The following is a 27,799-nucleotide window of genomic DNA, read 5'->3' on the forward strand; positions in this document are numbered from 1 at the left end:
ACCTGTGTAACAGTTATTACACTTGTTTCTAAAAGAATTTGACTCTTAAAACCATGTAAAATGTCTGTTCGTGTAAAAAAAAAAAAGCATGAACATAAATGCAGTTTTAGAGCACAGGAAAGACCACGGGAAACAATGACTGAGGCAGAACCAAAGTGTTGGTTAAGTTTAGCCATGCTTCCTTCTGGCGACCTCAATAATTGCAATCCTTAGGCCATCCATTCAAGTATTCTCACACATCATAAAAACCAGACAACAATGTTCATGCCTGCTTCCTTGAAGAAGAGGCTTTAGGTCATCAGGTTTTTAAACAGTGAATTTAAGCTGTGATCAAAAGAATGCTGTGGATGAAACTAGTTAGGGGTGATAACTTCTTGGCTTGGTTTCCTGGTCACAAAAACTTATTAAGGAAATCTTCACCAGGCTTCTCTCTCATCTACTAAAGAATGAAGGAAGGAGGGAAAGAAGGAGCAAAAGCATCTGAAATCACAGAGGAGCTTTCAGAATTCAGAAAAAGTCATGCATTTTTCAGCCACTAAAGCATGTATTTTTTTTTAACAATCAGTACATTCATAGGTCCCCTTCCCTACTGCTTTCTCTGGTACATAATACGAGTTAGTGACAGTATTTCTGGAAAAGCTTATTGCTGGAAACCGAAGGACCGTGACCAACAGTATTCACAGCATTTCTTGTTTAACAAAAAAACCCTACCCTTAATTTTCATCTTCCACTCCAAAATCAACACTTTGGAACCTGAATTAATGGTACAAGCTACTGAGGGACTTCCTGGTCTTGTGCTCCCCAACCATATTAGCAACGACAAAGAGTGTGCAAAGGGGAAGATGAAATGCCAAACAACATAAGTCTCAGATATTCCCCCAGAGCAAAGCCTGCCACTGGGCAGCCTGTAGAAATCCTACCTGCAGAACAGCTGAGAGAAGATCTCTGCAACAGCCCATCCCAACACAGCTCCCCATCTGCTGGTGCTTTATAGCTCAGACTGCCATGGTACTCCAAGCACATAGCAAGCTCTCTGAAATCTTATGTGCTTTGGCCTTTTGGCTACAAATAAACGTGGTAACAACAGGGATCAAAGTATGAAGCTGGAAGTTGAGTGTTTGTATGGGTCTGTCCCTGCTGGAAACCTGCCAGGATCATTTATCAGTTGATATTTTCCAAGCATGATGATGGATTAATTTATTCCCAGTCATTTACTGGCAGTTACAGAAATTACAAAGAGATTAGTTTATGAAATCTGATTCATTTCCTGAAGAGAAGAGACTGAATTCTTCTTTGGAAATGGATTCGTGCCTATACATTGTGTAACCAACCCCTGTATGTAACACACTGTGCCAAGTACAGTGGTCTGCCACCCACTGTAGCTGATAACTCTTACATGAGCTGCTTTCCCTGCTCGCTCCTGCCTGAGGGAATCCAGCACAGGTCCATTCTTAGCTGCCAGTGCCAGCTCATGCCGTCTCAAAAACTTCAGATGCAACAGAACTTAGAAAACTTGAAGTAATATCAGACAGCACTCAAAATCTCAGCTGCTAAGGCAGCACACACAACAGACCAGGCAAGGCTTTGGCAGTCCCAAAATACTCTTTTTGGGCAGAACTATAGTTGTTCTGACGGAGTGAGACATAGGTCTCAGTGGAACAGAATAAAACATGTCACTTGACTGCCACAAAAAGTATTAACTTCCTAATTTCAGTAATTAAATAACATCAGTGTACAATAAAGTCAAAGGTGTCAATTTTGATTTGACAAATACATTATCTCTTCACCTCTGTCCTAAGCACAATTAATGTTGAAACTGTTTTAGTCCTCTTTTCGCCGCATAAGTACTACCACACTGCCCTACTTAGATCTCTAGTTTTTATTGTTATTTGCTTCTGCCTATGCTATAATGAATTATTCCCATGGCAGATTAAAAGCATAGAGATCTTTATCTCTAGAAGACAAACACAAGACTATTCAGCAAAGACCCTTTTACCTCCCATTATGCTCCCAGCCAGGAGAATGCAGGCGATGCTGGGGCCTGATCAAGGACTCCAGTGCCACAGGAGTCTGAAGCAATGGGACCAACGTGGCAAAAACAGGCACAAAGGCTGTACGTCTGATGCTGGAGAACAGCACAGGCATGACCACTCCTGCTGGACTTTCAGTAACTGCAGAAGGGCAATCGTCCTTTGACAACTGCTTGCTGTTGGTAGAGTTGCTGAAAGAGCGAGTGAAGCCAAGGCACGATTCCTAAACCCAGACAAGACATGTAGAGGACTTCCACTGCCATCAAAATGCTGCAGCTGCCTTTAGCCAACCCTGCATGCAGCAAAAGCTAGGCTGGACCACAGGCTATGCCCTCGCCATAAAGCTGAAAGCATCTCCTTAGAAATCCTACTTTCATTCTATCCGATGGAATGCACATGGCGCTGCAAAACATGAAGCCTTTGAAATGTCATTTTGAACTGCTCACTGGATGACTCCACAGCCCGTATCTGCTCTAGCAAAACAAAGAGCTAAGAGGAGGTCTGAGTTTCTCTGTGTCAGATGGGAAAAAGGAATGGGGTATGGGAATGAGATAATACAACTCAATAACACTTAGGATCAAGAAGAAAACATAAAGTAAGGATAATTTGGCACATAGGCAAAATGAGTGTAAACTTTAAGGCCCCGAAGTATCCCACAAAGCAGATGCACCTCCTGCTTAAGAATACAATTAAAGCTTTATTTGCTATTATAAGTGAATTTGAAGCCAAAGGTAAATTTACCACATTTGGACTCACTGCTGGAGGTGCAAAATCTCATTATCTGTTACGTTCTCAATACAGGCAGGGATCTTCTCTCCATGTCCCTTCAAGACAAAGCACTGTTTTTGTTCTATCACCTGAACCCAGATAATTCAACCTGATGGCAAAATAGGCCACTTCACATTAGGACAGCCTTTTCTCAGATTTCTCTCCACAGGACTCAATTCCTAAGAAACCATGATTACAGACCTGTAAAGGTCAAAAGCATTTCTTTCTGGGGCTGATCGATCACTACTGTTATTGCAAAAACCTACTAAGTACATTGATCTTTCACCTCACAGTAGAAGGGAATGGTGCAGGAGTTGGAGAATGAAAAACAACACTAGACAAAACTTTGCAGTAAACTTGGCAGCAGAACAGCAGTGCTTTCTACCCCGAACTGTGCTTTGGCATCGCCTTCGATTCAGTGCTCAAAACCTTAAGAGTTCCCTGAAAAACTTAATTTAAGTGGTGAATACACATGATGTGACAAGCAAAGCCCATATGTTCAAAATCTGGCCAAGGTTAGTTACACAATGCTATTTCCTGCAGCCTGACTAAGAGAAAAATTGAAACACCACATTTTTTAGCCCAGCCTCCACAACTGTTCTTCCTCTCATGAGGGTGAAGGCAGTATTTTGTCCACCTCAAATTTTGGCATAGTCCAATTTGTAAAATTTATTTTTGTTTTCTGATAGGTCAATATCAATTTTGGCCATTATTTATGTGCAGTTTCAAGCCATCAGGCATGCAGACTGTGACATATGAAGAACCCCAAGAGATGCATATGGCTTTGTGATTATGTAAAGGTCCCTGCCTGGAGGATCACCTGGTTTACAGTTTACAATTCACCCTCTCCTGCTGCTTCTTTCACAAAACAGTCCTTTTCCTTCTCCTGTCTTGCTCCAGTCACTTACCCAAACTGCTTGCAAGGGTACCTTCAGTTCCTGTGTGGATGTTTGTTTTACAGTTTTTCCATTTGCATCATTTCTTTACCTCACAGAAGTGTAAAGAAGGAAGTTTCCTTTTCTCATTCCTAAAATGCCCCATGCAGGACAAGGCTCTGCTGAACAGGATGTGGCCTGCTGTTCGTGGCTATTCTCAGCACTCCATGGCTGCTGCTCCTATTCCCTCTCATGGTGCCCCATCCCATCCTGCCACATCCAGCAGTGCATGGCTGCATCCATCATGCCTCATGTTGTATGCAGAAGGGAAACAGCTGTGTTTCCTGCTTCTGGTCTTGCAACAGACTGCATTATGGACTACTGCAATTCTTATCAAATCTCTGGGTAAGTACACGCAGATGCCAGAAGTTTTATACAAACCTACTCATATTTGCGCAGTGTGTGCTGAAGCAAAAAGAGCAAAGCAGCGTTTTTATGTGAATAATCTTTCAGTGTCTGAGAGGTTACAGTGCATAGAACACAGTGATGCATAGACACTTGTACAAAAGCCAGTTGCTCCCCTTAGGGCATTGCTCATCATTTAAGAAGCTTTTAGAGCTCCTGACCACAGAAGCACCAACGCAGTGCCTGCATTATGCCCTCCTACTCTCTCCTTTCCATTTGATCTCTGAGCCACCAAGTATTTTCTGACTTCTCTAGGGCTGTTACAAGCACCATTTTACAAAACTTGTGCCACTTTTGAGCAATTCTCTTCCATGTAGTAACACACAGCTGAAAGATGTTGCTGGGAAACCTATGCACAGATTAGCGTTGGCAGATACCATGCAGGCACCAGCACAGCTGGAGAGAGGGAAAGAAAAGAGTCTGCCTCAGTAAACAAAATACTATAAAGTAGCTCAAACAAGCTACTGACATATTTCTATTGTGATACAATGGTCACATGCTATTTGAGACCTTCAGTTTGCTAAGTGACCCACAATGAAAGGTCAGCCTTACTTAAACAGCTCAGTAGCTTCAAAACTGTTGTAATTCCTTTAGTTTAAGGTATTGCAGCGTCACTGCCTCATCTAGACATCTTTATCTTGAGGAGAAAAAACAACAAGTTTCCTACAACAGTGTATTTTTAGTTATGTGCCATCTCTATACTGCATGGACGTCGTAACTGGCACTTGTTTTTTTTTTCCAGGGTCCAGAGGCCACACACAGAGGTGGCATTGTCCAGTCCCCTCTTGGCGAGAAGCACTGTTCAGCTGCAGGACTGGAGAGACTACAGGGGAAGGTCACCAAGCCTGACAGACATGAGACATACTGATGAGAGATCCAGTCTCTCTGTAAGCAGATGCCAGGGAAATTAAGATGGGGTCAGAGAAGACAAGCAGAAAAATGAGAACTGGTTAATATGGGAAGAGGACAATCGTCTCAAAACTTGCTGCAACTCAAGAGCACTGCTCAGCAACAGGCAGAAAAAGAGGCTACCAGGAGGCAAACAAAGTATACTAAGTAGCTCTTCTTATTCCAAACAAAGTTTGTAAGATAAGATATAGTCACCCACATCTTTTATAGAAAGAATAATCTCTAAAACAGAAAGGGGAGTAAAAGCCATTCCAGCTCTAACTCGAAAGGCTCAAGCACCTCAGATTCCACCCTGTTATGCTGCCCAGTTGTGCTGCTGAAGCTGGGTCTGTACAAGCTGTGGCTCAAGTCACATCAGAGCACATTTTTGCAGCAGTTGTCTTACAGTTAAGACATGAACTTAATGCAACTGCAGGAGTTTCAACAATCTGTGCATTACCTACATGAGCTAGTAGTTCCAGGATAGCTCAAATAAAGGAGACGAGACTAAATGCTTGTGCTTTAAATCTTTAACTGACACAGAGGAGAGCATTCTAAGGCAAGGGATCCACAAGCTTGGACAAACTTAAACAAGTGGTGGCAGAAAGCGGCACAGAGGGTTAAAAAAGCACAACAACGTTGCAAGCTCTCCCACAAATTACTAAGTGGAGTTTATCACTCCCAACAAACACTCAGCAAGACATTTTATGAGCAAGTCTCAGATTTTGGCATCTCAACAGGATACATGTTAGTCAAATCAGGAACAATTACTTTTCAACATCTGCAACAATGTCTAATTCCAAGTGCTTTTGGACTGCCTGTCCTCTCTCTTAAGCCTCTTGCCAGCATCTGCTTCTTCCTTGCAAATAGCCAGCACAAACTTCCACCCTGACCTTTATTCCAAACACACACTTGTCAAATTACGACATATCCAAAAAATTCAGTTTAAAAAAAAAAAAAAAAAGAGCAACCAAATTGCATCTACAGCACTAGATCTCTTCAATTCCTATCAACAATTTTATTAGTGACTGATGTTTTTATCAAATTTTAAAGAACCTCCAGGCAGGAACAAGTCCTTTTACACTTGTGAAGAGCATCCACACTTTCTGCACTGCTTGACTTACTGCTCATGCTGCAATCACCTGAGTGTGAAACCTACAGACTTAGACTGATAAACATACACAGACAGCATCAAAATCAGTTCTCACAGCACCTGCACTTCTGCTGCTGTGAACCAACAGTCACACGTACGGCAGAACAGGCATCAGTGACGTAACCATGTGCTTAGGTAAGAATTACAGACCTGTACTGCAACCACACTGCTGGGCAAAGCAATCACTTTCTACCACTCCACCACAGGAGAAAGGAAACTCAGTTTACCAAGGGTCTGTGATTCCTTGCATGCTGCCTGAATGCAGCACGTGAAGAATCCCACTTTTCCAACAGAGCTGTTTCACAAGCATGAACTGTGATGATGCATGCTCAATGTTCTGGATTGGGACAGGAAAACCACAAGGAAAAAAAGATTGCTTTTGATATACTTAAAGGTGGAAACATCACAGTTCTCCATGCTGGAAATCATGTCAGCACAACGCCAAAGACAACTCTCACATTTCTTGTCACATAATCACATTCCCATTCCTAGTCCACTGTTAGTTTAGCAAGAGATTTTCATTTACACGAGATAAACATTAAGTTGTGGTGCCCCCTAAAAAACCTGCTAGCACACCCACAACACAAGCCCGGGACAACAGCTGAAGTGCACATGTGTATTTAAAACCCTCAAACTGTAACCCAAACCTAGCAATACAAGCTCTGCACAGTTTTCTCAATGTGAGATGAAGACACTAATAAGATAAGCAGTCTGGGCTCACTGTTTATACGGTGAGCCATATGAAGAAGTTGAGACATCTGAGTTCAAAAAGAACTTAAGATAATACAAAGTAATGGAGAAGACAAGGGTGTCTAGTCCCTTAATACAAAAAAAAAAAAAAAAAAAAATTAAATAAAATTTAAAAAGCTATGGGATAAAGGGGTAAGTATTTTTCTCCTAGGTCTTGTCACCTTCTATGAGACTAGAATGCTTGTTTTTTTAAAATAAAAGAATTTTGACAATTTTCAGTTGACTGTGAAAACTTTCACATCTTGTGAATATTTCAAAGAGAACATTTCCCGACTGCAACACCTACATTTAGAAGGTCTGTAGCATGGAAGTGAGCTGGAACTCCCACCCACAACAGGGCACAGACCAGACTTCATAATGACCAGGAAAGCTGTTTACACCAGCCTGTGTGACAGTTTTCCTCACTTACGACCTAAAGGAGGGCTATTGGCAAAGTGCAGGTTTACCAGGATGACTCTCACCATCGGAGGCCCAGCTGAATTAGCACTCACAGCACTGGCAGGCTCTTGAGAAACACACAGGGGTGTCAGCATTGAGCAGAACTGCTTGCACTGAAAGCTGGGTGAGCCAGCGCACTTGTCCCACTGTATCCCATGCTCAGGTAAGATTAATGACACTAAATCTTCTCTGGAGCATGGAATTAGATATGTCTGAACTTGACATGCCAGTGACCTACTTTTTAGACATGCCCAACACCCACATCTCCCTCTGAAGGCAAAAAAATACAAGGATGCTCCACAATTTTGAAATGGTAGCGCATGCTTTTAATACTGAGGAAACTGATGACAACTTAGGATAATGGTGCACATCAGGAAAATCCCACCCTAGCTTCATGTGAGCATACAATGCTAGGGATCACTGAAGACTCTACATGTTTGGCTATATATGTGTGTTGATTCCACATGTTTGCTGGCAAGGAAAGAGCATGGATGAAAGCTAGTAACTCCTTACAAGTCATCCTGCACTGGATTTATATATTCTTGGATATCAAATTTTGCCACTACTTCACCTCTCACTTGTCCAGACAGGTGCATCCTTTTCTTAAGAAGAAAATCACAAAATATCTTATCCCTCCAATGCAAACCAGCTGTACTGTAGATACAGGCTCAGTCTATTTTGCCCAGATATAGAATCAGAAAACCCACTAAGATTAGGACACAATGAACCTCATTCAATTATCACGAGTGACCAGGATTCAGAAGAGAAAATCTGTGTGTGCATCATCTGTACAAGGAACTCCAACCTTGTTGGGCATACAGAGTTTTGAGAATCCAGTTAAATACGTAAATCTGCTTCCCTCTCCACACCTTCCCCCCCCCCCAATTCCTTCTTTCCCCTCCTCTGTCTTTCTTTATGAGGAATAACCACACCCTCTATTATTATATAGTTTATTTCTTAAAATATATGCATGTATGTGCTACAAACATGCAGGGCTATATAAACCATGACTGTGTCTGCAAGCTACAGCTAAAACCACTATCGTGTCTTTTAAAACCAGATAATACCACTGGTGCCATACCAAATTGAGACCAGAGACCAAGCTAGATCCTGCTTTTAAAGATTTGGGTGTATAGGGCCACATCATGCAGCAAAGGAAACCTTTAAAGTGGCACCTAGCTGTGGCACATGCAAAGCCTACCAGCAACTTCAGTAATGATGTGGTCAGCCATTAACAAGCAAAACAATTTCTCCTTCACCCTACAGAAGCTGTCCCAGCCTGAAGCAAGCGCTGGAGATGACAAGTCATTCCAGCTGAAGTTCTCTGCAGAGGTTTCAGAAATTTTTCCTATGAGGAGCAGTGCATATCACAGACTGGGAAATGTGGACAAAACTCACTTATTTGGTTAACAAGTAAAGGGATAGATAACATCTCCATAACCATCCTTAACAGTTTCTAGGAAGCTCTAAAAGCCCTCCACATTCCAAGGCCATTAAACAACCACGTCAACACGGACAGGAGAAGGCAAGTCCAAACAGGAAAAGGTGCGAAAAGGACCTGCACATGTCTAACCACAATACATAGGTATTGAAAGCCTGGCAAATTATGCTTTTACCTCAGGTAGCCTAAAACCTGCAAGTTAGACTCCCAATCTGCTATTCCTTCCAAGACAGTTTTAGACTCTTAACCTTTTAATTATAATAAAAATGCTAATGCAAGCAGAAAATTACAGAAAGGCCAATCAACCAACATCTTCATGCCTACAGAAATAAAAGGCAGGATCATAGCTTGTAGCATCTCAAGGATGCTGCAAGCAGGCACATTACCCGTTTAATTCCTTTAAACAGAAAATAGCCTGGGAACCTCCTGACTTTCCTAGCATGAAACTCCTGGCTTCTTATTCACTGCTTGTGTCTTGAGGCTGACATTTCAGTTACTAGTGAAAATAAAGATGTCTCATCAATCTCTTTCCCTACACAGAAATATCAACCTGGAGCATCGACCTGTTATCAACAACTAAAACTACTCGTTTTTGCTAAGGTGAAGGAAGATGCAGAGATTGAGAAACATCTATATGAGAGGAAATAAATTTCAGGAATACCTTCTTACAGGTAAAAAGAATTGGCTAAGTAAGCCTAACAAGCTGCAATGAACCAAAACAAGCTCAAGCTTTATTCAACATCACTTTAAATACATAAAAAATGTTAAGACAATAAAATTGTGAGTACATAACAATATAAAACTCAACTTAAAATTCCTTTGACAGTATGCTTGTTTTAAGTAGCTCAGCTCCTCTTGCTACCAGGCATATGAGAGTTTACTTGGAGACCTCAGCTTAGGCGAACTTAAATGATCTCAAATTTGCACATATTTGACAGCTGAAAACTAAGTCACAGTGAAGACAAAGACGAAAGAAAATACTGTCGGTTTTTCAGAAAGCTTGCAGAGACATAAAAGCACACACTCAACATAACAGCAGGCATCCATGCGACAGTCCATTCAGATACCCGTGAGTATCGAAACATATTGACATATTGGTCAACAACATGTGTCTTTCAATCTTAGGACACACGATACCCAGTACACCTGAGCCGCAAAGAAACCCTGCTTAAAATAACTATTTATGGACAGGGCAAGAAAAACAAGCACTTCCTTTGAAATCAGATATTTTCAAGATAGAATTTTGAAGCTCCAGCTGCAGGGCTGAATGAAGTTTGAGCTGTTTCAGAAGAGACAGAGTTGCCACTGGGCAGCCTCAGTCCCTGAGAAGAAGCCCTGCTAAAGGGCCTGAAAGTATTCTCCTCCCTGGCAGCTTTTCAACACGGGATTTAACTCCAAGATCTTATCACTGCTACATGGCATTTTTAAATAATTACCAAGAAACCTTTGGAGAGGGGAAACGGGAACCAAAACTACTGTTTCAGCCTTAGGCAAGGTCAAAGATCTCCGCAGAGTCCCCGGCAAACCTCGTGATGAAGGGGATCTCAAATCCCACTTTACCCACGCTAAGAAAAGTCACTCAAGTGCTGCAAGTTTCAGCGGCGCCCAGCCCGGTCACTGTCCCGACCCACACAGCGGCGGAGCAGAGCAGGAGTGGGACGCCACGCTGGAGACCCCTGCTCCGACTCCTTCCCCTCCACGACAGGAGGTGTTTGCCCACAGCAATGTCCCTGCGCTGGACCACCGCCTGACGCTTGCCCGGGCTCCGGGTGGTGGAGTCTCCAGTCGCACAGGGATGCCGGTGGTCTGCCTCCACCCTCCCTCGCCGGCGGGACCGGCAGCTGCCGTCGGTGATGCTGGTGATGGGAGACCACCAGCCAGGACCCCGAGCCGGGCCCAGCACTGTCCCCAGCCCCGGCAGCAGTGCTGGGAGGTGACAGACCACCGCCGCGGCCCCGCTGAACACCCGCTCCCCGGTACCTGTCTTCGGAGACGCTGATGACCCCATCCTCCTTGGGCACTATCGCTGCCATGTTCACCACCTCCTGGGAGCCCTCCACTTTGTTGAGCAGGAGGGGCTTGCGAGTCAGCGCCTTGGGCTGGGGCTCCGCCGCCATGGGGCCGGCGGGCACCCCCGCTGCCGCCGGAGGAGGCTAGGGCCGGGGCAGGGAGGCGGCCCGCAGCGCCGAGGCGGAGGAGGGACTTGCCGGAGCCGGGCGCTCCCCGGGAAGCAGGAACAGCGCGGCGGCACCGCCCCCGAGCGGGCAGGGCCGGGCCGGGCGTGGGGCGCTGAGGGGCGGGAAATGGCGGCCGCCCGCCGCCATCTCGCACGGCGGGGCTGCGGAGCCGCGGCTTCGCGAAGGGACACCTGCGGTCCTGCGGCGGTAGGAGCGCACCTCTCCTGCCAGGGCCGCCCTCCCAGCGCCGCGGGCTCGCCCCAGGGACAGCCCAGGGAACGCGTCCCTCTCTGCCCCGGGCCGGTGATGGACTGTCGGCACCGCGCGGCTCCGTGCGGTCCGAACACACTGCTGTGGCCGCCGGGCGAAAAAGAAGAGCGAACGCGGGTAAAGATTAAAGAGAATGTTGCTGTGAAAGTCGCTGCATCCTTCGGTTGACGTTTTTCTGTCTCAGTTTTTGCTGGGACTGAAGGGAAACACGGGATTTCTGCTGCTGCATTAGACGGACGCTGGCAGGCAGGGCTGCGCCGCGGCGCCAGCAGAAATTCTCTTTCAGAAAGCTTATTCCTAAGGGAAACGCAGCAGACTTCCAGCAGCTCGTTTTCATCGAGCGACTTCTTTTCGCTCGCTTTTCCTGACACATTCACTGAGCTCCAAGAAAGTCAGATCACTTGCCCAAAGCTCTGTGCTGAAACCAGTGAAAAGGCAACTTCCCCCCGAGGCATATGCCAAACTTTCATAATCCGTCTCGAAAGATTCTGGAAAATCATGCTCAGTGTCTGAACAGCTATCCTACGTTGCAGAAGTTGTCAGCAGATTGGAAAGCGCTATTTCAGCTGCAACTTTAAATTTACACACACTAAGCCCAGTGAGCAGCAGTTCTCGTGGGGAAGAAAAGAAGAAGAAAAAAAAAAAAAAAAAAAAGGGGGGGGGGCAAAAAAAGCAGGTATGAAAAAACCCAAGATCCGGAGATTAAATTTTTCTCCAGGAGTGGAACACAGCAGCGTCTGCAACAGAACAAATCCTGATTGCCCACTCACACTTCTGTTACCTATGTAGTAGACAGAGGCAACAGAGGAAAGATAAAGTCAATTCCTTGTGACAGAAATTAAATTTCACCATGTTTAGTAATCTCTGTTCTGCTAAACAAACCGTGTTTGCAGGAGCACAGCAAGACATTTAAGCTTCTTCAACTAAACATGACAGGTCTACAAGTGTACTGTAGAGGGAAAGGTCTGGTCAGCAACAGCTGGATTACAGGAAATTAATCTGCAGTCTCACACTATTTCCCTGAGGATGTGTGATTGGACTAGATAATAACTCTTCCTCGTAATTCTTAAAAGGGAGCTACTACTGAAGAGTCAAAGATCCACCTTCTTACTGCTATGGATGATCCTGCAGTCCTAGGCTAGACCTACAGATAGAAGTGCTTGTCTCACTACTTGATGAGGTGTGAGGTATTCTCTGAAGATTGATATACTTGTTAGTTTTCAGAATATATCTAAAAATGAAGTCTAGTAAAGTCTACTGACCTTGCAGTAGTTTGCTCTCAAGATTAGGCATTGCGGATGTATTTTGTAGCAGGCTGCAGGCTCTTGGGAGACCAAGAATACATTTTCCAAAAAGGCTTTTAAAGAAGAAAGTAGTTGAGAAAATGAGTGTCTTGATAGGCAAAGATGTGGGTCACAGGACTGGCAGATGGTCCTACATGTCTCTTAAATCAGCTGGATTATCCTCAGTTGCTTACTGAAACATCACTCTTCCCTACTGATCTTGTATTGCCTATGTCCTTAAACAGTTCCAGGTCCAACTACTCCTTCAAGTTTTAAGACACTGTTTGGAGGAAAACACTGAAAGGCAGGCATACACTTTGGACTGAAGTGAAATAATAAGATAAAATAAAATATATGCTCTATATAGATAGTGGGTCTTTGGAAATAAATTATCCTTTGGGGAGAAAGCAAGGAGAGAAAATAAAAAAAGACAACACAATGCAAGAGAGATTCCAGAATTCCGGTGGCTACTCAAGATAAAATTCTTGAGGGCGTTTTTTTAAAAGTTTATCTGTAATAGTGATTTTCTCTGCATGACCAGGAAAGTACTTGAATAATAGAAACATGTCCTGAGATCTAGTACATCATTTTACCAGGTGTGCAAACTTGGGGTCAGTGCTCTACTCTCCCTGATGAGATGGGGAGATAAGGTTGGGAAATTATGGCACACAAAGGCAATTTTGCTATGACTGATGGGAGAAAAAGTAATAGATGGCAGCCTGGGGAGAGGAGTAAGGGAGACAGAGAGGAAATAGAAAGATTTCAAAGTGAGAACCTGGAGCTTCCTCTTGCACTTTCCCCAACAGGCTTAAAGAGTATTGTGATGGTGGAAAATTGCCAACAAGACCTGAGTGGTCTCCCAGGTCTACCACTGTCACACAAAACAATAAAAATTTTTTAAAAACAATTTTACTATAATGACAAAGTTAGTAATCATGTCTTGTGTGACAGTTCAAAGAATTGCTGTAGACATCAAGTTTAATGAGAAGCAAAAGTTTAGAAAAGTGTTTCCCCATATAAGAGAAGAAAAATCAAGCAAATCTCATAAATACTTCCTAGAATATTTTTTTTCATTTTCTGTCATAGCTTGCAGGTTAGATTGCATGGATTAAAAATATTGCTAGGACTGAAAGCATGACAACTTAGTATCTGAATCTGAAGCCAAGAAAAGCAAGCTTATTCAGTTATTTTTCTGCATTAAAAAAAAAGTTGTAGGATTAAGAATTATAAGATGCTCCTCTGGTATTTTCTTCTTGCAGGAAATTTAAAAAATTGCATGATGTCATCATTTCAAGGTTCTATTTCTTGTCTAGTAGGGATGCTTGGATTATGTGAACTGTCTTGAAAGAACGTATCTACTAGTAAGACAAAATGGAAATTGAGCTGAAAAATGCAACTTACTTTATATTGAATTAATATCACCTCATCTTTGGTTCTTAGTGTAATTTCTCCTACTCTGTGTTCTGGCATGACACCACGGTAAATGAAACATCCATCACTCTGTTAGTTTTGGCCTTTCTATTCTTGTCTTTCCCCCTTTTATTTGGGGTAGAGCAGAATTAGGTTCCCTGCCTCTAAGCAGCAGTTGTGGCTCTTGGTATTGATGTGCAGGGTGAGGACAGAAGGGGAAGCAGCTGTGCTGGTTCGGGCTGATGCGTTCACACACAGTGGAGCCTCTTTCCATGTCCCCGTACTGCACCAGTCTTGAAGGACTTTCTCCAGTTCCTTATCTGAAGTCTTGTTCGGAGATCAGGAGTTGGAGCAAACCAAATTCCCTGTCTTCTCTGGCAAATTGCTTTAAAAGCTGCTCTCTGGCTCCATCTTCTGTTTGGTTGGTTTGGTTTGGGATTGGGTTTTTTTTGTCTATTTTGACATACAGGGGTGAGATTCTTCTAAGTTTTACATTCTACAGTGGTTTTAAAAAGTAGATAATCACCTCCTGTGTGACAGTTTAGACAAGCACAGAGAACTCTGACGTGGGGAAGGAAAGAGTGGCCCAGAGAGGAGGGAGCTGAAGGTTCCCAGCTCTGCTGTCAGCTTTGTGTTTACAGATTCTCCTGTTCTGCAAGATTGTTAGTCCTGTTACAAGACAAGGTGAAATGCTTTGACCAAAAACCTCAGCTACATGTTCTGCTTTGGTGTAATTGTACTTTTCCTGCATAGTTATGACCATTACATGATCTGCCAATGTAAGTGACATCTCTCATACATTTCGGCTAAAACTGGTCAAGCCACTGAGTAGGCATAGGACAAGTTAATGAACAGGTCTTTCTGTGGATGCTATGAAAAACAGCCTTTTTACAAAGTGCTCAACAATAAGAATAGTAGTAAATGTCACGAAAAGAGGCCTCTAATAAAGAAGAACTGGTTATTGGTAATTAATTTTTAGGCCCAAATTATTCATGACCTTTTGAGCCATTAAGTAATCTGATTACAGTTGCTCTCACCCTGCAAGAAAGGAACTAGTGTGGGAGAAAACTGCACTTTGATTGATTCAGTGTTTACATTTAAAATTGCTCTGTTGACAGCAAGCCAGATTTTGGCTTCTGAGGCCTCTTCCTTAATCTCCCATGCAAAATCAAAGAACTTACATACACAAAACATAACCACATAAAAAAGGTAAAAACCACTTGGCAACAAGTAGAGGTGCCTCTTGATAGTCATTGAATACAGTATTTTACTGTCTCTCATGCTTTTCTTTTCTGCTTGTTTGTAAACTAAATGTTTTCCACCTTCACAATATATGAGATTTACAATTTCTTCTGTACCTGCATTTCTGTGCAACTGCAAAAATGCATGCATAAAATTCTCTCCTCCTATTTTGTCATCAGTGAGAGCCTTCATAAAATAGTTACTGAAAAGTATTTTTAATTTCAGATGCTACATCATTCTTGGAAGACTGTGGGAAACAAATATAGATGAGCTCTTTATACAGGAAGGCAAACTTCATGAAGTACCAAAATGTTCTGTGCAAAATTTACTTGTCCATCTTGCTTAAAAATATGAAACTTGTTACAAAAATGCACCCTCAAATTTAGTCAGTGCTCCTTATTTTGCTCCAGGTATTTATCAGTCACACAATTAATAGTGTACCACCTATCACATTTCTATTAATAAGCCCTACATGCACATTGTGACAGGTTTTTTTTGTTTGTTTGTTTGTTTGTTGTTTTTTACATTTTATCAGTTCAATTTATGTGGCCATTGATTAAATGAGGACCTATGAGAGACAGAGCTTGAATCTACTCTGAGTCCAAGTTATGGAGAGCAAGATTAGAATTAAAAAATAAACATGGCAGTACCACTGTGTAGCACTCTCTCGAGAAAATATATACTCATTTTTAGCTGCCATGCAAGTGCTGTTGGCTTTGTAACTGACTGTGAACATGTGAGAACAAAAAAAGTGATGCTGTGTCAGTGTGTGGGCTGCAAATGAGAACTCCTGGCTCATACATTTTGCCCCATAAGCAGTTCTGGCATTGTATGCAGTCTTATTGCTGTTTCCTTTGTCCTCATTGATCCTGCTATAGTATTACTCACATTTTGGGCTCCCAACTTTCTGTAAAAAGTCCTCTGTAATTTAATTAATTATCTTTTTGGTAGAACTTTCTGACCCCTAATTCTTCTAAACTAATCATTATATTTTTCTAGGCCTCAGGACTTAAGACTTTTTTTTCTTCCCTAAATCTTCCATCTGTGATATTGAAGAATCATAAAGTATGATCAGCAAATACTATTTTGTATCTGGAAAATGCATTAAAATCACCTATGTAACCTGCATGAAAGGTAAGTAAATTTACCTTACATAAATGCATGAACTATATTAAAGCTTTGAAGTATTTCCTTTTCTTTCATCTCAAGTGTGCAATTAAGAACATATCCAGGGAATATCAAGGAACAACTTCTTACAATAACTGTTGTACATTTGGCTTTTTCTTTTTATCATTATTAGTATTATCACTTTTATTACATGGGTCTATGGTAGATGCCATTAGATTGACAAAATGCTTTCAACCATCTGAAACCTCACAAAGTTCAACAAACCCAAGTGCAAGGTCCTGCACCCAGATCAGTGTATTACAAATACAAGCCAGGGGATGAACGAACTGAGAGCAGCCCTGCAGAGATCTTGGGAATACTGGTGAGTGAAAAATTGGATATGACCCTGCAATGTGCACTCACAGCCCAGAAAATCAGTCTGGGCTGCAGCAAGAGCAGTGTGGCCAGCAGCTCCAGGGAGGTGATTCTGCCCCTCTGCTCTATCCTTGTGAGACCCCACATGGAGTGCTGCATCCAGCTTTGCCATCCCCAGCACAGGAAGGACATGGACTTCTTAAAGCTGGTCCAGAGGAGAACCACAGAATGGCCAGAGGGCTTGAACACCTCTGCTATGAGGAAAGGCAGAGAGAGCTGGGGGTTGTTCAGCCTGGAGAAGAGAAGGTGCCCAAGGAAACATTATTAGTCTTCCAACATATAAAGGGAGACTGTAAGAAAGACTGAGAGACTTTTTACCAAGGCTTGTGGTGGCAGGACAAGTGGGAAGGGTTTTAAAACAAAGGAAGGCAGGTTTAGATTACACATAAGAAGAAACTTTTTGCAAGGAAGGCAGTGAGACACGAGCATGTTGTTCAGAGAAGTTGGGGATGCAATATCCCTGTAAGTGTTCAAGGTCAGGTTGGATGGGGCTATGAGCATCTGGTGTAGTGGAAGCTGTTCCTGCCCGTGGCATGGGGCTAGGAACACAGTGATCTTTAAGGTCCCTTCAAGCCCAAACCATTCTGTGATTCTATGACCTGAGTGTACAAAGAGAAAAACACAAAACCTACTATTAAAATATAAACTACTATTAAAAATATAAAAAAAAATTATTGCTTGTTAATATTGAAAGTGCCTTTGAAGAAGGAATGAATGAATAATTAAAAAATACAAAAAGTCTGATACAACTTATGGCCAAAAGATCTTAGCAATGCTACTGCTAATAAAGCTCTGGCATCATTTTAATACATACTTTTACATAGAAAGCTTCTGGAGCTGGGAAGTTTTCTTGCAGTCAAGCCATTTTTACCCCTCACTGTAATTACATGGAAAGCTCCATATTGTACAAACAAAGCATCTGAGTCCTTAAAAAATAGATGGAACCTTTGCTAAGCTGCCAGTTTTGTCAACTCAAACCTGTGACAAAAGATTGCTTTAAAAGCTTGTGGTTCCTAAAGCAGGGCAGCTGAACTCATCCCTCCCATAGAAAGTGATTTCTGCAAAGAAGTCCCAGGAAGCAGCTTGAGAGCAAAATTGCAGAAATTTCAGTGTATACAGGGACTTATGACTCACTGCTGCAGGGCTGTTTGGAGTTAAAAAAGAACCCAGACTGTCTAATCAAACTTCTGCATGTCTTATTCTGTGCCAGTGTTATGTGCCACCTTGTCTTTAGTAGGCAAGTCACCATTTCTGGCCATCACTGTGGTAAGAGGTTCCTCAGCCTGTGAGCACACATAAGACATCCCAGTATAGCCACATTTAAATGGGCATTATCATGGACAGTGGTGTAGAGCATTTGGTTCTGATTACCTCCTGGCCACTCCTGATAATTTTTTATTCTAGATAGATTGCCGCCAGAATGTCAGATTGCTTTGAACATCTTGCACTGTAGTAGGCCCATATGTTTATCATCACAATCTACAGAGTGCCCTTTGATTTTGACGAGAGAACCATATCTGAGTCAAATTTAGCTGCTTTAGGGAGACTTCCTTTGGGACAAGAGTGGGTGTAAAAGCACTGGCCCACCGTAGGATATCCACCAAATGTGAAAATTCATGGAAGTGGGAGAAATACTCTTTATTGTAAAATAGGAAATGTTCTAGAGACTAGAGGCCATGTGTTTGGAGGGCAAAACCAATTATTCAGTCATCTGTAACTCAGTGACCTCCTCATATAAAAATATCATCTGACAAGATAGTAGAAATACTTCTGTGAAGACTGAGGAATTGATGAGTGTACACCTTGTACCTCTGAAAGTGCACGATGAAACTGTAAATGGGAAAACAAAGAAAACCTGTGAGTTAGTTCAGCTGGGAGAGAGGAGAAAAAAAAGTTACATCTCAGTAGTTTTCATTAGCCCCCGAAATTCAGGCTAACTAGCCCCAGAATACCCTTTGTATTGTATGCTGAATATGAACATGGGACAATTTTCACACAGAGTCTCTAAACCATGTATCACTGTCAAAAGATAAAGTGCTCAAAGACTCCACAGGAGGCCAAGCGATGCTCTTGAAATCAAAAGAACTTGTCTGGCATGTTAGATCAATTCCTAGTAACAAGAGGGGACTAGGGCAATAGTTATTTGCCAATGAACCATGACAAGAAACAATAAGAATTTGCCATGTCTCCCAAAGTGTTCAACTGAGAAGACACTTTAGAAGGGGACAGGTAGTAATTAAGAACATGTAAATATCCTTTAAACGGTATTAATAAGTGTTGGAAACAAGTTTCTCCATCTGAAGAAAACCAAAGTAGATATGTATGTAGGCACATACTTAAAATAAACAAACCAACCGAAAATCCTCAAACTCCTCTATGAAAAATCAACAACAAAAACCAAACAAACAAACAAACAATACCCAAAAAAACCAAAAAAAACCCCAACAAAACAAATGAACAAACCAACATTTTCTTCTTCACCCAAAAGTGATGATGTAAAATTGCTTTTAAGGAAATGACTCCTCCTCCAAGCCAGGTTCATGTATCATCAGAGAGGTTGCCAGGAGTTTCATGCCAAAATTGCCTAGCAATCTACCTATACATAATTGCAAGAGCTCTGCATAGAATGCAAGAGCATTGGCTTCTGAACCTTACCAGTGTAGATCCAGCTGGTGAATCTTTCTGCAGGGTTTTGGTACCTTCCAATGCATCAGTTCGGCCACTACAACCCTTCCACTGCAGAGGCAGGTACCAGTGAGGCATCTAGCAAACTGCCTGGCACTTCAGAAACTATGTGGTGAGAGTCCCAGGCAGCTGCCAGGACCCCAGCTCCTAGAGGAGCACTTGTATGCAGGCAGCCTAATTTCTCTCCTTCACAGTGGCAAACACTGAAGTACAAGCCATCCTCTCAAGCACTTCACTGTGCGGATTTGTGTTCTAGGGACTTCAGCACCTGGCTTGCAGAGTATCTCCACAGGGATGTCTGACTGGACCTGTATCAATCAGCATTCAATTCCTTGACTCCTTTGGGAGATGAGTGCCAGATATTAGGGACTCTTTTACCTCCTCTTTGATACAATCCTGCCTGACAATTTTCTTCACACAGGTGTCAATAACTGAACAGAAAAAAAAAAAAAAACAAAAAACCAATCCAGAAGAGAAACTAGGACAACTTTCCTATGCAGGGATGGGCTAGAACCTGATGTGAATAGAGAAGAGGAAAGAAGGAATGGTTGTGCAGCTGCAGCATGATTTCATACTGTGAGCACATCACTCCAGTGCCTTCAAATCCTCTTGTAAGACATAGAAGACGGTGTGTAAAAGTGATAGTCAAAAAGGCTTTGATATCACAGACCTTTTTAGGTATCTGCCCTTTCCCCAAGTTAAAAGGTGTGCAGTGTGAGTTTTGACTTATATTTATGGGAATACTTTTTCTCTGAAACTATATTTTGATTAATTTTAGGGGTTTTCATTCATGTCTTTTGATTTTGGCCAAGGGAAAATAATGGAGCTATGTGCATCTGTGCATTGCATGTACACATACATGAACAAAGACTCAGAAGAAGATGAGGGAAAAATACCATTTGTGACTAGGCAGCAGAGTTCTGAAAAGAAAATTTATACACATTTTATGCTTTTGTTTTATAATAAGAGGTGACATGCTGCTCAAGTGCTGACTTGTAGCAGAATAGATTAAAAAATTCTTGGACCATCAGTAGCAAGATATCACAGGGCTGTACTTACAGAGGTCATTAACTGTCCAGACATCTGTTGGGTAACAAATTCTGCCAAACATAGATCATGAAGCGGTTCTTGAATTATGCAGAAGATAATTTCACAATCCAGAAAACAGAAAACTCAACTAGAGAAAGAGCTGTGTACGACTTTCTTATTGCCAGTTGGACAGGAATTCACTTCAGTGTTAGAATTACAGGAAAGTTTGATGCTAGTGACAGTGGTCTGTTGCACTGCTAGCAGTGCAATAAGGAACAGATTTAGATGATAGTCACAATTACAGATATATACTCCACAAAGCAATTGACATTATAGTAATATTTGGCCATATTAATTAGAGGGACACTGTGACAAAAGTAAAAACTCCAAATGTCTCAGTGAAAACGACTGTAAAGCATATTAACGCAAAAGTAATAGATTTCACTATAATAAAAGGGAATTAGGAAACAATGAGCAGATGCAGAAAAAGAAAAAATTTGTGCTAAGGTATAAAGAGACTGGAGCACTCTAAACAATGTATAAATTAAAGCATAATAGACTCTAATTCCCCTTGAAAAAGAAATACTGTCCCATTTTTCATAAATTAACTGCAGTAGCCAGTTGGTAAAGGATCACAAATGAGTCCAATTATAAGCCACACTGGACTGTAATTGGGTTAAAGGGCTGTCATTTACCTCTGAAACTAGAGCTCAAATGATATCTGTCAACCTTTGGAATCAGGAGTTATTCTGGCATCAGGCATTACTTATTAGCTGCTGCAGAAGTCCAGGACGCAGCACAACCAGTCATTGAAAAAAGAAAGAATGAAAACACTCATCAGGACAAATTAGTAGTTTTGGCTTTTTTTTCTCTTGGCCAGCTGAGGAGAGCGGTATCTAAGTAGATAAGACATATCTAAGCAGAAATGTCAAAAAGAACATATTGTAACTTCTTCTGAAAAAGAAGATACAAAGGACCTGAAATGGAACACATGAAGAAAAATACGAATTGATCAAGGAAAATAAAATTTTAAAAAAACAACCTGCAAACCCTGAAAGGTAATGGAATGGATATAGTATTTAAAAGCCTGGTTTTTGTCGCCTTTGCATTGTTAAGTTCATTCTTTGAGACCCCAGTTATATAAATCACTGCTAGCTTTATTCACAAGTCACAAAACCCAGAAAACATAAATGCATATATCAGTGCCAAGTTCCAAAGAAAACAGACTGACAGAAAACAGACATACCTTAAAAGAGGAAAAGACCAGGAGAAACTCAGAGAAAATGTTACCCTTATCACATGACTGGTGTACGGACACACACTCTGCCAGACCTGGAGAAGCATACACTTACTGTCAACATGAATTATGGGATGGGTTTTCTTGGACTTTTTATTTTGGCTCCATGTTTGGAAAATAACCATAAATGGTATGTTGCCTTAAAAATGGCTAACCAACAGGAAAATATTAGAACTGATCCTGAAACATTCAAGGCTTTCTGATTGCAACATCATGAAATTGAAAGCCATCTCCAACAACAAAAGAACTCATCATTGACAAAAATAGCACTGCTTGGTGAAGGCTGTTGTTATGAAAAAAGGTTACACTTGTAATTCAGGGTTTGCTATAAGCTGGTCTCAAGTCAATTCTAAAATTTTCCTAATGAGAAAAGCTTTTATAGTCTCTTAACTCAGTAAGAATTATCCTTTTGCAATTTTCAAAGCTGTATTTTAAGTGTCCTTCCTTCTCATTTGAAATATTTATAAAACAAGACTATTTTTCTGAAAGCTGGTGCAGGACAGATTTGCCTATTGTGGCACCCACTAATTTATTTATTTAATTTTTTGTGACAAATAGGCTTTATATCAGGGATTCAAAGGGCACGTAAATGTAGAAATGAAAAAAAAAAAAAAAAAAGCCTCTCACTTTGTTTTAATTGCATCTTTTGAAATACATGCTCAGCAACAGCCACCAACACCTTGACATAGGTCCTTGAAGGCATGAAATACAGATGACAGATTTTCCCTCTGGATGAGAGGCTTTATCGGGTTAATTGTATTCTGGAGGACCTATGCCTGTGCTTTATAGATGGCTTTTGTAGAGATTTCCGATTAGCTACTAGTTGAGATTTGATTAAGTTTTCATTAACTGCTAAGTGGGTAAAGATCAACTGGTCCATATTCCATTCAACATCAGTCATCAGGCAGCTGCTTTGCAGGGAACAACTGAGTGCATCTTTATTTTAGAGTGTATTTTGATTTTGGGCAAGAGATGGCAATGCATAATAATCATATTCAGAGTGAAAGTTGGAGAAAAACCTCCACAATGAGGAAATATTTTAAAGAAAGAACTCCCAGCTCTCAAATACCACATGCAGGTGTGATACCTCAGTGGAAAATAGCTTATGGATGAATGAATAATTCTGTCTGTTTACCAAGACTATACAGATTAAATTTGCCATTAAAAAAACCCAAACCAAATAAACCACAAACAAAAAAAAAAACCCAAACCAAAACAACAACAACAACAAAACACCAACCAAAACAAACAAACAAACAAAACCCAACTCATTACTTTGACTCCCTGGGAAGTGCTTGTAGGCTACATTTTAGCTGTAAATGCTTTCTAATCCAAGCTGACTGTAGCTGAAATTGGTGTCCCTTAGCTGCTTGATTAGTTAGATAAATTCTGCACGCATGTGTCTGGGATCCATGGTAATGGAGTTATGTTGCTATGCTATGAAATGTGCAGGAAGGTCCAGCACTTCAGGAAGGATATGATTTCCAGGGCTCATGAAACTTGGTAGTGAAGGCAAGAAGGAATGCTTGGAGGAATGAACAAAAGCAATCACTGCAACAGAGACAGGGGACTGCTCAGGTGAGTGGGTACAGGCAAGGCATCGATGCCCCAGGAAGGTTACCCTGGGAGGGCTGCAACAACTACCCCAAAGATCATTTAAAACTGGTGCTGTAGAGAAGTATAATAATTCTGTTCCTGTCATCCTGAGGAAAGCCTGCATGGCAGGTATTTTACAGGTATTTGTCGGGGGGATGCATTAACCCCCCAAACCAGGTAGATTGCTACAAATGATCTTTCTCAAATTTTCAATAAACCTAACTATTATCTCTGGCCATTTTGGTAAGAGGGGTTTGTTTTGTTTTTTTTTTTTTTCCCCTGGCATAACAAGCAAAAGTCTCCTCAAACCTGTTGGTTTAGTGAATGCAGAACACTCCTCCTGTGTTCATCACCTGGGAACTGGTGGGAAGCTGAGAAATATTTACTGGTATTTTCCTGGGCATTCTGGTGGTATCAGTAATCAAATGGACCAGCATCGAGGGGAGGGGAGGGGAGGGGAGGGGAGGGGAGGGGAGGGGAGGGGAGGTAGGAAGGAAGAAAGGAAGGGAGGGAGGAAGGGAGGGAGGACGGGAGGGAGGGAGGGAGGAAGGGAGGGAGGGAGGGAGGAAGGACGGAAGGAAGGAAGGAAGGAAGGAAGGAAGGACGGAAGGAAGGAAGGAAGGAAGGAAGGAAGGAAGGAAGGAAGGAAGGAAGGACGGACGGACTTATTGTATGCTAGAAGGTGTTTATGCTAGAGAGTGTTTTCTGTTCCCTTTGGATCTTGATGCAGCAGCTTAGATACTCAGGACACAGAATAAATTTAAAGGCCCAGAGCTGCGACAGGGTTTTGTTCTTGACCAGAACCCTAACTTAAGTGAAAGAAGCAATATAACCCACAGGAAGGATAAAGAAGAATTCTAATTCTATTTAAATTCTCATGTGTGCTACCTTATTGCAAATTTTTGCAAATTACAGTTTGCAAAACTGTAATTTTGAAAAGTTTAAGTAGCTTTTTCCATATTATATTTAATATTCATCCATGGTCCCAAATAGGAGAGGTCTTGCTCTGTTAAACACTTTTACATACATATGACGACAGTGCATAGTCTAGAAGACCTTTCAATCTATGGCCAGCAATAGTAAAGAAAAAGCATGTATCAAATACAGTTTATTTCATGACAAATACAGTTTATTTCATTCCATCATAACTTTATTTGGAAATACCTAAGTACTTCACAAATACTCATGAACTTAAGTCTCCTAGTACCTACCTTCAGTCTGCACAGTTAGAAAACTCTATCAAACTTCTGTTGTACGCACTTCCTTGCATTTCCACATTAACTGTCCTTCCCCTGGATGGTACACTCTTCTTCACTGCAACTCCCAAGCCAGGAAACAGCAAGGGATTTGGATGACTGGAGGGGTGGTTGGGAATACAAAAATCCCTAGGAAGCTTCAAAGGCTATCCTCTGGGTTTCCCAATTGGATGGACAATGAAAAAGAAGCTGTCTTTGAAGATGGGCCAAGAGAAGCCAGAATGCCACTTCTTTTAGAAGTCATTGTTCAGCAGAGAGATGTAGTTTCACTGTGTTCTGGTGCTAGGGAACCTGAAGTACAGGCTTCTAAAAGGTGCTATTTTCAAAGTAAGGCAGATGCCTCTGCAAATCTTGGGAAAATAGTTATTCAAATCCTAGAATATACACAAAAAAAGTTTTGTTTAGCTAGGCTGCCTGAATTACAAGATTTAATCAGTTTATCTTTGCTAAGAATTTCAGGAAGAGGAAAAAAAAATAGGGTCAGCCCCCACTGCATTGAAACTAGCAAAAAAACCCCAACAGGACAAAACAAAACCCCCTAGCAATATATGCTGCCATGTATACAAGACAAGTAAACAGTAACATTTTATTTGTATCAAAAAGTGAGTTGAATGCACAGAACATGGCTGAAGGAAGACCAAAAGAAATTATTAAAAGATAAACTGAAACTCAGAATGCTATATAAAGAGATATGTTTTAATGATATGCAGTAGGATTAAATTAGGAAATGGAAAATATAACTGTTAAATAGGGGAGGAAGCATTTAATAATGACAATCTAAAAGGCTACAGAACTGTAGTTTAAAGGAAGCTCTGAAAATGTTCACTATATCATTAGGATCTGGACAGACTAAGATCTGGAAATTTCCTTTGTGCAAATAATTCCATACTGAGGAGAAAGACAATTTAAAAGTTATTCTATCAGTTTTAGTTCTCAGACCTGCTTGAAGGTCATTAGCACGGCATCTTCCATTTAAGCCTGAAGTTTAGGACAAAATAAGGCCAACACTATGTGATAATACAACAAAAAATCTCAAAAACATCAACTTGGAGAAGAAGCTTTTTAAGGAAAAACACAGTAACAGTAAATGATTGAAAAATACTCTTCAGCTTTTTTCATATGATAGGGATTTTAGGTATATTTTCAGACTTATATTTGATTTTTTGGTTTATTGACTTAGCATTCAAATGTAAAGTAAATCTTCACCTTCAATACTACCTTCTTTGTCCCCAAATGGACACCACCTATTCTCTGAAGATGAGAAAACAGATATTCTTAGACATGCATATACATTCATGCTTCCTCATGGACGTACAAGAAATACAAACCTGTATGGAAGCAGGTGGAGTCTTTTGCATCATGAGGACAGCAAGAGTATTCCTCCAGCCAGAAGCTTGCTGAAATCATTCATCTTGACTCAGGAGAAAAGGTAGAACTGGCTCATTTGGACTGTGCATGGGGTGTCACTTTGCCCACCATATTTAAAAAAAAAAAAAAAAAAAAAAAAGTATAAGAAAGATGAATCTGTTTTCAGTGGCAGCCTCACTCTCTCTCCCTGCTCAGCTGTGTCAGCTCTGCTAGTAATGTGCATAAGCACTAATATCACTGGGGTTTGTTCCTTTGCAGTCAATCTCCCACACAGACTTACAAATGCAACTCTGATGGCAGTACTAGCCATTATGACTCTCACATCAAGAGGCTGATGCACACTTCAGGCTTGGGTTGATTACCTGTCTTTGAGAGAATCTTTCTCAATATTAATCAAATTGGCCAGCTTCCAGCAGCAAAGTACCAATGCCTAAGACACCACACACCCAGCCGTGATTCTGCCTTAGAGCAGATCTAATACAGATCTAATATAAGATGCATAAGAGTGGGAAGGACTGAATGCTCCAAATGGCCCCGAAGATAACAGCAATAAGCATACAGCAAAGTATAGTAAATTAGTTTCCTTGTATAAATCCCATTGGATCTGTGTATAAGTTTTGTCTGTGGGATTCTTCTGTCAGTGATAATTACCAGGGCTGAGGAAACTAGGGATAGAGTGGGGCCAGCTGCTTCGGTCTCACCTTCCTCTTGCTTTGGCAAGACAGAGCATGCCTACAGCTTGCAATTTTCAAAGTTGATTCAGAATCCATGCTGGTTTATAACTGACTTTACCACCATGAAGGAACATGGCTTTTTCCCTGATCTCTCTTCATTTACTGGCAACAAAACATAACAACTCTAAAAGGCCTTCCAGGACTTACGCAAAGTCTTCATGGCCCAGGCTGCCTTTCACCATGACATTTTCTTGGTATGGCAAGGACTCTAAAAATGCCTCTTTTCCAGCACTTTGGAGAAGGAACCACTCCAGAAGATACCCATTTTTCAGATGTTCTCCAAGAAGATACATGATGTTTAGCATATAAAAGTGATGATGGTTTTATTAGAATGGTCAATGAAATACCAGCAACATACAAATAGAGAGAATATGGCATGTTTGAACATTGTGTCTATGTCAGAAATTTAAAAGGAAGTAATTAAAGGTCATACACTCAGTCCACATAACTCACAAATGAAATTACTAATCCCAAGGCATGATTTGCCAAAGGAGCACCACAGCCTGTAACTTGAATCCCACCACCTTAGGGAGACAATTACTGCTCTTCCAGCAGCCAGTCTTGCTGACCTTAGGAGCTGCAGAAGATACCTTTAACTTTCTTTGGGGACTTGTGGGGACAAGTGTCCCAAAATACCTCGGTGGAAAGAAAATGACTGTGAACCAATCTCTGACAGTGCAAATGTTTTACTGTAATAGGAACTGGCAAGCAGCTGGATTCCAGGGAAATGCAACAATGTGGGCTCTGTGGCATCTGCTAGTTTTCTCCCTCTAACAGGAGCAATTCAGATTAAACAGCAGAACCTGTACCAGAACAGCCTTGCTGCAGCTCACGAGACCCAGCACCACTGCTAGAGCTCTAATACTGAACTGCTGGAAAGATACAAGCAGCTCAAGAGCCACTGGGTACACATGAACTTGGCCCCTCTTACCACCATGTACAATCCACAGTGAGAAATAATCATAGAAAGCTACTTCCAAAGTTGCTGTATTTTGGTCTGCACCAACTCCAAAGATTCTTTCCCAGCTCTCCCAGGGTCCTTAAGATTGGAGATACTTTAATGGCCTTGAATGGTAAACTGGGCTGTAAGGAAGTGTCCTTG

At 41.5% G+C, this 27,799-nt stretch overlaps 1 protein-coding gene across 1 annotated transcript in view; it reads right to left on the reverse strand.

The window, feature by feature from the left end:
* WDFY2 (WD repeat and FYVE domain containing 2) overlaps positions 1-10,974 on the reverse strand; it is a 61,250-nt gene extending 50,276 nt beyond the window's left edge. Inside the window, exon 1 of the mRNA XM_066313236.1 lies at positions 10,789-10,974. Coding sequence (XP_066169333.1) covers positions 10,789-10,925 — 137 coding nt within the window. The 5' untranslated portion in view covers positions 10,926-10,974. The remainder of the gene's footprint in view (positions 1-10,788) is intronic.
* Positions 10,975-27,799: the final 16,825 nt, after the last annotated feature.

Source organism: Sylvia atricapilla, chromosome 2, assembly GCF_009819655.1.
Source record: "Sylvia atricapilla isolate bSylAtr1 chromosome 2, bSylAtr1.pri, whole genome shotgun sequence".
Classification (NCBI taxonomy): Eukaryota; Metazoa; Chordata; class Aves; order Passeriformes; family Sylviidae; genus Sylvia; species Sylvia atricapilla.